This window comes from Panthera tigris, chromosome B2 (assembly GCF_018350195.1).
Source record: "Panthera tigris isolate Pti1 chromosome B2, P.tigris_Pti1_mat1.1, whole genome shotgun sequence".
NCBI lineage: Eukaryota > Metazoa > Chordata > Mammalia > Carnivora > Felidae > Panthera > Panthera tigris.
In genome coordinates, this window is record NC_056664.1 from 97766774 (window position 1) to 97779276 (window position 12503).

The 12503-nt window shown below is 33.6% G+C and overlaps 1 protein-coding gene and 1 pseudogene across 7 annotated transcripts in view; one reads left to right on the forward strand and one right to left on the reverse strand.

The window, feature by feature from the left end:
- CEP57L1 (centrosomal protein 57 like 1) overlaps positions 1-12503 on the forward strand; it is a 76653-nt gene that overhangs the window by 38288 nt on the left and 25862 nt on the right. For 3 of the 7 annotated variants that reach the window (XM_042986951.1, XM_042986954.1, XM_042986952.1), the window contains exons 2-4: positions 7494-7576; positions 8795-8960; positions 11389-11566. In XM_042986951.1, coding sequence (XP_042842885.1) covers positions 7574-7576; positions 8795-8960; positions 11389-11566 — 347 coding nt within the window. In that variant the 5' untranslated portion in view covers positions 7494-7573. Of the gene's footprint in view, positions 1-7493; positions 7577-8794; positions 8961-11388; positions 11570-12503 lie in introns of those variants that run through there. The other 4 variants (XM_042986956.1, XM_042986955.1, XM_042986950.1 and 1 more) reach the window with 3 other exon arrangements.
- Positions 2073-6042, reverse strand: LOC102961654 (annotated as a pseudogene).

Genomic DNA, 12503 nt, shown 5'->3' on the forward strand with positions numbered 1-12503 from the left:
TTTAATAAATGTAAATCAACCAGAGTTCTTAAGAGAGAATATTTTTCTCTAGTGTCATGGATTTTTGAGTGCAGGAAACTTGAGCTGTGTGACTTTAAGCAAATTAATTAGTGTCTCTGGACTTTGGCTCATACATCTATAAAATGAGAAGATTGCAGCTGATATAAGTTTTAAATGGATATGTGAAATTTTCCTATCAATTCTAGAACTCCCAAATATTTATGACTTATACAGACTTATGGTACCATGGACTTCTCCATATATTCTCAAACATTTTGAATATAGTCACTACTGTTTTCAGAAAACTAAAAAACTGAAATAGCCTTTGTTACCTCTTAATACTTTTCAGAAGAAAATACAAGATAATGTTTTTTTAAAAAACAGACTCTATTTCACTGTGTTCTGAAATTGATTGTAACTTAACCTTCAGATTAGTTATTTTGAATATCCCTGCAACGCAAATGTCTCATATTTTTTTTAATTTTACAACACTATAATTTTTGAATGACACTTTAATTCTTAAGTCTATAGCAGTATTCTTGCACTTTTAATATAAACTATTAAGGGAATATTTTACAGTATATTAGGTAAAAATGCTAATATTTGGGTCAAAAACTAATAAAATTACATGTAAATTAAATATGGGTCAAAAGCATAATTTTAGTTTTATTCTTCCATTTGATTATGCTGGGAAATTTTTAATTATTTTAAATTATTGCATACAGGATAGTCCATTAATAACTTCCCATTCAATTTATTAAGGTTAAGAAGTTACTAAAGGTCAATTATAGAGGAAAATAAATCAAGGCAGAATTACATAATTGTTTCACATCTTATCAAGCAGGAAACTCTAAATTGCGAATAACTTTATTACATCCTCTAAATTGCATAAACCTTAGGCTTCTGTTATTATGTCCTTGTCACTATTCTTAATGTTTCACTCTGCAACAAAATTATGAGTTGCAGTCAGTGTATTAGCTTTAATAGAGCTTTCAAGACAAATACCACAGGCTGGGTGGCTTAAATAAAGAAATTTATTTCTCACAGTTCTGGATGCCACAAGTCCAAGATCAAGATGTCAGCAGATTTGGTTTCTTCTGAGGCCTCTTTCCTTGACTTGCAGATGGTTGTCTTCCCACATGCCTTCACTTGGTCTTTCCTCTGTGTGCACACATCCCTGATACATCTATTTGTGTATCTAAATTTCCTCTTTTTATAAGGACACCAGTTAAATTGGATTAGAACCCATCCTAACGGTTTTATTTTAACTGAATCACCTTTTTAAATGCCCTACTCTAAATATAGTCACATTCTAAAATACTGAAGGTTAGAGATTTAACATATGAATTTGGGGGGTACAGTCAATGAAATTGTATATGGTTTTCTTACCTGCCATAGAAGTTTTCAAGAATGAAAATTATTGATTCTGTGCAAGTGGTTTGCATGCTCTGTATAGTTGTTTGTTTGCACTGTGACTTATGGCAGGTTAACTCAGGATGAATGATAGGACGCACTTTATGAGTGCTCTGTGATTTTAAGTCAGGTAATTGAAGTTCTCTTCAAAAAGACATCGTAATTTGAATCGAATTTGTATGTCTTTTGCTCATTTGTCTTCCTCTAGTTGCCCTTTTAGTATGGGGCCCTTGGAACTATCTTTAGTTCTTACATTATACCATCAGTGGTCTCTTCCTCTTCAAAATCAATTGACTTTTTTTTTTAATCTAAACTACTTTCTCCTTCTTGAAACAATCTCTTCTTTGTTGTTGTTGTCGTTGTTGTTGTCGTTGTTGTTGTTGTTGTTGTTGTTAGTTCATGTCTTTTATTAACCCATATACAATTACTTGTCTTCCAGGGGTAACTGGGTGGTTCAGTCAGTTAAGCATCCGACTTTGGCTCAGGTTGTGATCTTGTGGTCTGTGAGTTCAAGCCCTGTGTCAGGCTCTGTGCTGACAGCCCGGAGCCTGAGCCTGCTTTGGATTCTGTGTCTCCATCTCTATCTGCTCCTCACTCGCTCACACTCTCTCTCTCTCTCTCAAAAATAAACATTAAAGTAAAATAAAACAAAAAAACAATTACTTGTCTTCTGGTTTGTTGAAGCAACAGTGTAACAACATTTGCCACAATAATGTCTGTCAAAAGTGACTAGTCATAAAAGTGTCTAGTCATTAAAACTCCAGCATCACATTCATCTGAAGGGCATTCCCGACAAAGGTGACTGATTTTGCCATTCTCATCCACCTTACAGTATTTCAGGATGGCCAGTTTAACCTTTCTCTTATGCTTATTCTTCTTGGGCATGGTGTAAGAGACTTCTTCCTCTTCTTAGCACCACCACAGAGTCCCAACACAAGATGGAGAGTGGACTCCTTTTGAATGTTGTAGTCAAAGTACATCCATCTTCCAGTTGCTTGCCAGCAAAGATCGGTCTCTGCTGATCAGGAAGAGTTCCTTATCCTGAATCTTGGCCTTCACATTTTCTATTGTATTTGAAGGTTCAACCTCAAGAGTGATGGTCTTCCCCATAAGAGTTTTCACGAAAATCAGCCTCTTGGCAGTGGCTCCACCACAGATGGTGGATCAGAAAGTCCTCTCTTTGTTTTGACATCATAGTTTTCTGGTTCTTTTCCTTCATAGGTTTCTCTTTCTTTTGTTTTCCTTATCTGAAATCTTTTGTATTCAGACTCTTCCTTTAGGTGACTTCTATTCTATGGTTTTATATACCATCCATATGCTGACAATTTCATTGTTTATATTTCTGTACTAGAACTCTCCTCCAAGCTTTAGACTCTTCTATCAAACTACCTATTTCTTATCTTCACTTGGATGTCTCACAGTTAGAATAGTGTTTGACACATATCAGTACTATATGAGTATTAGCCATTATCTTTGTTTTCTTTTTAATAAATGGCACTATCATCTATCCAGTTATTTAAGCTAGAAACCTTGATTTCTCCCTTTTCTTCTCCTCTTAATCCAGTTCATCACTTGTGTCTTCAGGATACATCTTGCTTGTATACACTCTCTTCATCTCCATTTTCACCACCCTAATCCAAACATAGCATCATCTCTTACCTGGCTAACTGCAAATATCCCCAAACTATAGGCTGTTTAACATAGTGATTAAGAACCCAGGCTTTGGAATTGAACTGGCTAGGTTTAAATCCTGGTTCCTCCACTTACAAGTTGTATGAACTTAGGTGACCTCTATTTCTTTATTTCTTCTTAGTGCCTCTATTTCTTTATTTATAAAAAAATAGTAATAATAACAACAACAACAACAATAATCCTTACCTCATAGGATTGTTACAAGGATTAGATGAGATACTGCATGTACAGGGCTTAGAACCACAGCTAAAAATTCAATATAAGTTGGCCATTCTCAGATTTGCACAGGAGCAAGAGTGGTCTTTATTCAAATTGCTAACTTCTAACATTTTAAAAAATAAAGTCTTTCAGTTATATAAAAAGATTTACTAAATTATATAACAAATACCTGTATACCCCTCTGTAATCACCTGTCTTTTTGCATCCTCACCCACTTAACTACCATCCTGAGTTTGGTATTTATTATCTCATACTTGTCTTTATACTTTTGATGCATATGAATATATCTCTAAACAATGTATAATATTTTTTTACATGTCTGATAACATACTGAACATATTCTTTGCATCTCCCTTTTTTTCTTCAACATGTTTTTAAGATTTGTCCACGAGGGTACACGTTGCTGTTTCGTTCATTCTTTTTTACTGCTGCATAGTAGTCCAATGAATAACTTTTGTCCCTTTCTTACTGGTATGTTATCTTTAAAGATTTAATTTGTGAGGACTTTATATCTTATTTTGTTAATAATTTATTAGCTATGTGCATGTAGGTACCCTCTCTCAGGCTATGGCTTTTCTTTTTACCTTTGTAATGGCATCTTGTGATGTATATTTTTTATGTTAAAATAATCAGTCTTCTAACTTACAGTTAGGGGTTTTATGTCATGTTTTCAAAAGCCTTCAAAGCCCAAAGTTGTTAAAGACATTCTCCTATATGCTCTCCCAGACATATTTCTTTGTACATTTTGGTTTTTAACACATAGGATTTAACTTTTGATACAGTTTTGAAATAAGGATCCAGTTGTTTTTAAATTTCGAGAATCAGTTTTTCCCTCACCAATTATGAATAGCCTAACTATTCTCCACTGATAAGAAGTTCCCTTTTTGTCATATATCAAGTTATTATATAGGGTTTGGTCTGTTTCTGAGCTGTGTTCTGTTAGTCTGTTAATCGCTCCTGACTGTTTCACTGACTTAATTATTTTAGTTTCATGGTAAGTCTTGATAACTGACAGGACAAGTTTCTTCATCTTATTGTTCTTCAAAAATCTTTTGACGATTCTAGGCCTTTTACCTATTTTCTTGCCTTTAAAAGAGCTTTGAAATATAAAAAATGATATTTCCTTGTTTTCTTTTAAAGTAAATGTTTGTTTACCTTTACCACATGAGACACACTCTGTTTCCTACTAGATTTAATTCTGTTCCATTCCATTGTACTTCACCTGAAATATGTTTTCTTTCAAAATAAATATGGCTACCATTTATCAAATACATATTTTGCTCACAGTGCATACTTGCAGACATAAATTCTAAGTGCTTTATATACATTATCATATTTTGTCTATAGCACCTCTATGAGATACTACCATCCTAATTATGTAGAGAAGGAAATTGAGACCCAGAAAAGTTTAAAAGTTTTTCTAAAAGTCAGAAAGATGGTAAGTTGGAGATCAGAATTTGAACTGAATTCAAACTCCAAAGGTTACTTTTATATCTGGATACAACTGGTTTTCTTTCATTATTGTTAAGGTTTATTGTTTATTAGCTACATTTTTCTCTAAATTGATGGTTTATAACCACTTGACATTCTTCTGTTATGATGCTAGTATTTTTCTTCTGATTTATAAAAGCTTTTTCTGTATCAATGATATTCCCCTTTGTCCTTCATTGCATATTTTTTTTTCTGCGTTCTTTTGCCTTTTGGTTTTGTGCATAATTTTTATATGGTATAGTTGAATTTTAATGTAGCCTTTGTATCTTTTATTTTTACCATAGTTCTAAACATAAAACATCTTACCATTTCTATGATTATTTTAATTATTCAGATTTTTAAAATAATTTTTAAAGTTTTTTAAAAAATTGACTCTAACATACCTGAAATTTGTATTGATATATGGAATGAGATAAAGGTTTAATTGGATTTTTTTCCTAAATTTTTTCTAACACTGAATGAACAACAAATGCATCATTTGTTGAATCCAGTGGAAGTATTTATGTTAAATTCTTATATGTACTGGTTTCCGTTGACCAGTTGTTTTTTATATCATTGTCTTAACATTTTAGTTGTATACTATAAATAATAGATTGTAGTATCTATTAGGGCATCTATAAAGCAAGTTCTTTAATCAAAGTTATCCAACTCAATTGTTATAGTACTTTTTAAAATGCTATATATTAAAAAATAAAATAGACTTAGTCCAACCTTTTATTGAGTTTGCTCTTAAGATAAGTTAACCTAGGTGCATTCACAAAGAAAACCAGGTAAATGATACAGCTGCTGATATTTTTCTTTAAGGAAAAACCTAAACCTGAAAGAATTAGCAGTGTAGGAAACAGAGAGTATCCCATTCCAAGAACCCATTGTAGTATCTCTGGCCGTCTCCTAATGCTGTCTCCCTAACAATCCTATGGGATTATGCAGAGGTGATGGCACAGTCAGCCACTAGCTGGAATAGACATTGGTTGTTAAAAAGGACCGTTTTGGAACAATTGCTTCCCTCAAGAACAAGTAAAACTACTTTTCAGTACAGTATTTGTGTCTAGCACAGTTTTTTGGAGGGGAGGTGGGGGTGTTTCTGTATGCAGTGGCTCCTTAGTTGCAGCTCATGAAGGTGTCTTAACTGTATTTACCATAGAGAAAATGGATAATTTTCCTGGTTGTTTGTAAGCTGTCAGGAATAGTTCCAGGCACAGCTTGAGTTTCCTTATGCTTTACCATGCTCTTGATGCAAATGAGGTCCACATTTCACAGCCTTTTGCCCTCGCTTGCAGATCCTCTAAAATGCTCTACAGGATTTTCTGAGGTCTTTTCAATTACCTACAGCGATGCTCCATACCAGATATGTCAGAATCCTTGGAGTTCAAGGCTTAGGCACCTCTCTGTATTCTCAGAAATTTTTACTCTAGAAATTTCTGTCATATATACCCATGAATATATCCCTTCCTGGTGCGCTCTCTCTCTCTCTCTCTCTAGCTGAACAAGACTACCAATGCACCAGAGCCCTCAAAATGCCAAAACTGTGAGTGATGTCTAGCAACTTCCCTCTTCATTGGAATATAACATCCCATACAAAGCAGGACAGCTAATGTCCCAATCTTTTGTACAGATATTGGTGAAATGTTTCTCAGTTTTTACTTAACAACCCTCTCCATTCCCAACACCCATGCTTGAGTCCATGAGACTGGGTCAGAGATGAATTAGAATGTTTACCACTGTACTTTACTCAGAATTACTCCTCTCTTCTTCCATCAAGTTAGGCTTTGACTTTGGATCAAGCTTTCTGTATTTCTTTCATCTTGCCTCAGAGTGAGTTTTTCTCCTAGAATGTCACAGTTCTTTGTGTAAAGAAACTTCTAGTGGGTTTATGCACTTGTTTATAAAGCAGGACTAGATTGTACAGGTTAAGCTGGGACCTCTATTACAGTGAAAACCCCTGAGCTCTATGTCACATCATAGCATGTCTTCTCATTTTTTTTACTGTTTCCTTTCTTTTTCACCACCTATCAGTGTATCGCTATTCTGCTTATGCCCACTTTAAGATGTATTTACACATTTCATTTAAATGATCTTTAGTCTAATTTTTTTTAATGTTTATGTTTTTGAGAGAGACAGACCAGGAACAGGAGAGGGGCAGAGAGAGAGGGATACAGAATTGGAAGCAGACTCCAGGCTCTGAGCTGTCAGCACAGAGCCCAGTGCCGGGCTCAAACTCAGGAACTGTGAGATCATGACCTGAGCCGAAGTCGGACACTCAACCGACTGAGCCACCCGGGTGCCCCCGTTTAGTCTGATTTTTAATGTAATGCCATCTTCTAAGGAGTCATTTCATTTACATTAAAAACCTCCAATTTGAATTTGTTTTTTTAACTGATGCAAAATCCAATTTGTAAATAAATATTATATTTGGTAAAGAGGAAGCAGACAGAGTCCTCCCAAGGACTTCAGGGTATAGTGACTAATGTTAAAATTTCATTCTTTTTATTATTAGAGAAACTCACCAGGAGCCAAAAACTGAATTATCTTGAGTAATTCCAAGGTTTGTGGGATAGTTTCAGCTACACACCTCTCCCTGAACACGTACAACCGTGTTCAGAACTTTTGTACTTTGGTGTTGTACCTCTGCTTCATGTGAGCCAACTGTAACTAACTTTGCTCTCTTGTTTTTTGAGGGAACAGCAACTTAGACAGATGCAGTCTCCCATGGGGAGCCGACAGTGTCTGAGCAGCAACAACCCCAAGGGATGGAGACATGGTTAGTAGATGGTAGCCGGTGCTAATAATAGTAGCAAAAAATGATTGCTTCTTGAGAGCAAAGGGCAGCAAGTATTCTAGGAAAGCTTCCTAGGCTATATAACTTTTAGAATAGACCAATCAGAATGTCCTGAAAGACAGCCAATCACAGCAGTAGGTAAGGTAGAAAATCCTACTGAGTTAATTGGGTTCTGTACCCTGCCAGAAATTACATTCATGGGAAGTATCTACTTTTGCCTTATGAATTGGGAAGGTAGTGAAATCACTGAAAATTTGCAATTCTCAAAAATTAAAATAGGCTAATTATATAATGGAATTCTAAGTTTACATTTTAAAATGAGTTTTCTTTCTTAAAATTGTGCTTATGAATTGTTTTGCGTGTGTGTATGAACAGTTGTTACCCTGTTTCTTCCAATGTAGCTATGAATTAACATTAACTAGAATCTGTTAAGTAGAATACATTTCTACAGTCTTTAAATTACAGAAAGGAAAATAAATGATTTAGGAAAATTAGACAAAAAATTACCTGCTGAAATGGTTGAAAGGGCTCTCCTAAATAAAAAAAATTGAAATTGGAAAAAAAAAAAAAAAAAAACCTCCAGAATGGCAAAATAAAGCTATTTTAGATTCTTCAGATTTGGAACCATTGTAAACTATGATTAGGATGCTGGTGCATTAAGTGGAGTTGTGTCTTATTCAAGGATATATACAGAATTGATATATACAAAATCTGATATATACAAAATTACCCTTGAAAATCCTTTAGGAAGCCAGGACATTGGAGTTCCACAGTTAGGATTCAAGGATTGTATTAAACGGGTGGCTTGTGTTTCAAAGCTATGTTGTCTTTTAGAATATATACTTCCTCTAAGAACCCTAGAGTCACACTATTTGTAGAGTGGTGCTCAGATGATGAGGGTGTATGAACTTACAATCAGCTGAGAAATGAGCAAATTCACACCACTCACTCCAGAGCATATGCTCACTGAAAATCAGGTAGAATTATCTATACTATTTATATGGTAAATAGTGATTTTTCTTTCTTGTATTACTAAGCTTCTTATAGTTGAATTTGTGATAATTAACTTCATAAACAAACAACTCCACAGTATATGAGTATGTGTTTATGTTAAGTTTTACCTGAATTTTTGCCTAATCTTTTTGTCATTCAAGTAAGAAAGAATGATGCTATACTGTATTATTCCTTTATTCTCTACAGATAATGGATTCTGAATTAATGCATAGTATTGTAGGAAGCTATCTTAAACCTCCAGAAAGAGTGTTTGTTCCATCATTTGCCCAGAATAATGAATCATCCCAGACTTACCGCTCTGCGAACTTAGAAGTTACCTCTCCTAAAATGCTTCATAGTCCAAATGGCCAAGGTAATTCTGTGTTTTTAATGTTTATTTATTTTGAAAGAGAGAGAGAGAGAGTGGGGGAGGGGCAGAGGGAGAAGGAGAGAGAGAATCCCAAGCAGGCTCCATGCTGTCAGCGCAGAGCTGGCACAGGGCTCTATCCTATGACCGAGCTGAGCTGAGCCTAAATCAAGAGTCAGATGCTTAACAAAAACTGAGCCACCTAGTGCCCCAAATAACCAAGGTAACTCTAATTTAAAATCTTATTTAAAATTGGGGAATGGTGTAAAACATGTTATATAAAATTTTACATTAAAAAAATTTTTTTGATGTTTATTTTTGAAAGAGAGACAGAGTGTGAATGGGGGAGAGGCAGAGAGAGAGGGAGACACAGAATCCGAAGTAGGCTTCGAGCTGTCAGCACAGAACCTGATGCAGGGCTCTAACTCCTGGATGGTGAGATCATGACTCATGGTCATGACCTGAGCTGAAGTTGGATGCTTAACTGACTGAGCCACCCAGGCTCCCCTAAAATTTTACATTTTTATGTAGAAAATAATATTATGTGTTTAATCTTAATAAAACTATTAGTTTTGACTCGGTTGCTTAAAGTTTCTATAAACATAGATAAGTTATTTAATATTTTTTATTTTGGCTTCTTCAGCTATAAGGTGAAGATTAACCAGCTAGACACATATTACAATTTTATCCTAAAAAATCACTATAAAATAGGAAAATACTCTGAAGAATAAAAGGTCATATTTGGAATCCTTGTAAACTAGGTGATTAGAATAATAGTGAATTGAGTAAAGTTGTGTCTGATTCAAGGATTAAATTCAGAAATTGCCTGTTTCCAAAATTATCCTTGAAAATTTTATGGGAAGTCCATACATTGTAAGTACATTGTAAGTATTGTCTTTTAAAATATAAACTTAGGAGAATCTCATAATTGAATTAGGAAAACATTTATGAATTTAGGCATGCCTATGCCATACAAATTATCTGCTAAGATGCTATCACCTTGTTTTTTAATATTCTGTGATTATAGTTACCATTAATAAATAGACTAGCAGTGTGGTGTAAAAAGCTGTAAGAAATATTCCAAATCAGCAAGCCAGGTATTGCATCTAAAGAGCAATAAATGTAATTTCTTGATCTCATTTTAAAAAACAAAACAAAAAACAAATGGTGATCTCTAGCAAACATCGTTCTAATTGGACATAAACTACAGGCATACCTTAGAGATATTGTGGGCTTGGTTCCAGACCACTGTAATAAAGTGAATATATCACAATAAAGTGAGTCAAATGCATTTTTTGGTTTCTCAGTGCATATAAAAGTTACATTTAGACTACACTGTAGTCTATTAATTTTGCGGTAGCATTGTCTAAAAAACAATGAACTACATATCTTAACTAAAAAATACTTCATTGCTAAAAAATGCTAAGCATCATGTGAGCTTTCAGTGAGTTATAATGACTGAACACAGATCACCATAACAAATATAATAATAATGAAAAGTTTGAAATAGTACAAGAATTACCCAAATGCGACACAGAGACATGAAGTGAGCAAATGCTGTTGGGAAAATGACACTGGCAGATTTAATCAACACAGGGTTGCCACAAACCTTCAATTTGTAAAAAAAAAAAAAAAAATGCAGTATCTGTTAAGTGCAATAAAGTGAAGCACAATAAGACCAAATATGCCTGTATGTAAAAATTAACCTATAACCTATAACATTTACCTGTATTCCATTCCCCTCTAGTTGTATACTTTGAAGTTATAACTGAATAGACATTATTACTTGAAATTTTTATAACTCTGAGCTTACCTGAATCATCATGATATTAATATAGCTGAATAAAAATCACAGTAGTATATGTGTACCACTTAAAATCTTTCAAGCCTGATATGAATCAAACCACTAGGGTATAATTTTTTTTCTAGTGGAAGAAATTGTGTTCTAACTCATATGTTCTGATTATTAATACTGTAATCTTAGACAAAGAATCATAACGTGTTTGTGGTTTAGCTAAACTGAACATATCAAGAACTGAGAAAAACCTTGAACATTAAACCTAAATTTCCATGTTAATTAGTGGATACTACATTTAAATTTTCTTTATCCATGCTCAGACTCTTACGCCTCCTAGACTATATCTTTTTTAAGTCTTTTTATTTGAAGATATATATTTTATTGAACTAAATTGTGATTATTAGCTGTCTCAAACCTAGAAAATTACTACATACAATCACAAATATACTGTTTTTATAAGATATGTTAGAAAAAATTTGTCTCTCTTTAGAGTTTTAGTGAATTTTTTTGAGGAATATACATTACTTGTACGTTTTTCTGGCTTACTAACAAAAATATACTGTTCACTTTTATATGATACTGTGTAAGTGTTCAAAAATTTTCATTAAAATAACAAGCAAATTTTTTTTTCAACAGCTCTAATTTTAGCCTTAAAAACTCTTCAGGAAAAGATTCATCGTTTAGAGTTGGAGAGAACACAAGCTGAGGACAACCTGAACATTCTTTCCAGAGAAGCAGCACAGTATAAAGAGGCCTTGGAGAAAGAAACAAATGAGAGAAATCTGGTACACCAGGAACTGAAAAAGCAGAAAAAAAGGTAAGAAAATTCAATAGTTCTCAAAAACAAGGGATTATCAGAGTTTACAACTTGAAAATAATAAGCCCAGTCTAACATTTACTCAAATATCTTTGTTCTTATGTATATTCAAACCTTGAGGGCTTGTTCTCAATAATTTGCATTAAATGGATATAATATTGAGCTTACATATATTATCCCAGTTCATAAATTATTGAGATTAAAAGAAAAATTTAGTTTTTAGACAAATTGTGTTTAGAAATTAGGACATTTTCAGAATACCAAAAAAATCTAGTTTTACCCATAATATAATTGAAATACTTTATATTTTCAGTCAACACTGATTTTTTAAATTTGAAAATATAAAGCAACACTAGTAATTAAACAATACAGAAACCATAAAAATGAATATAATTTTTTTATTAACTTGAAAGATTAATTAGAGGAAGTGGACAGGTAAGTAGAGATTTCTGTGGAAATTACAAAAGAACATCAGGACATAAGTTTTTGAATTTTAGAACATAAATTCTTTAGGAGCTCCTGGATTAAGTGTCCAACTTCAGCTCAGGTCATGATCTCACGGTCTGTGAGTTCAAGCCCTGCGTCTGGCTCTGTGCTGACAGCTCGGAGCCTGGAGCCTGTTTTGGATTCTGTGTTTTCCTCTCTTTCTGCCCCTCACCTGTTTGCCCTCTGTCTCTCTCAAAAATAAACATAAAAATTTTCAAAAAAAAAAAAAAAAGTAAGTTATTTATATAAGTTTACTTCATAATGTGTAACTTTCTTTTCCCTTGTACTACATTCACTATCATAAATAAGGTTCAAATTGTGTGTCAACTTACAAAAAGAGTGAAGAAATGAGAAAAATTTTTCTGAGGTAATTGGACAAAAGTGGAAGAAACTGCTGAGGAAAGTAAAATACTAAAGGATTAGAAGGGATTACTTCTTAGGACATTAA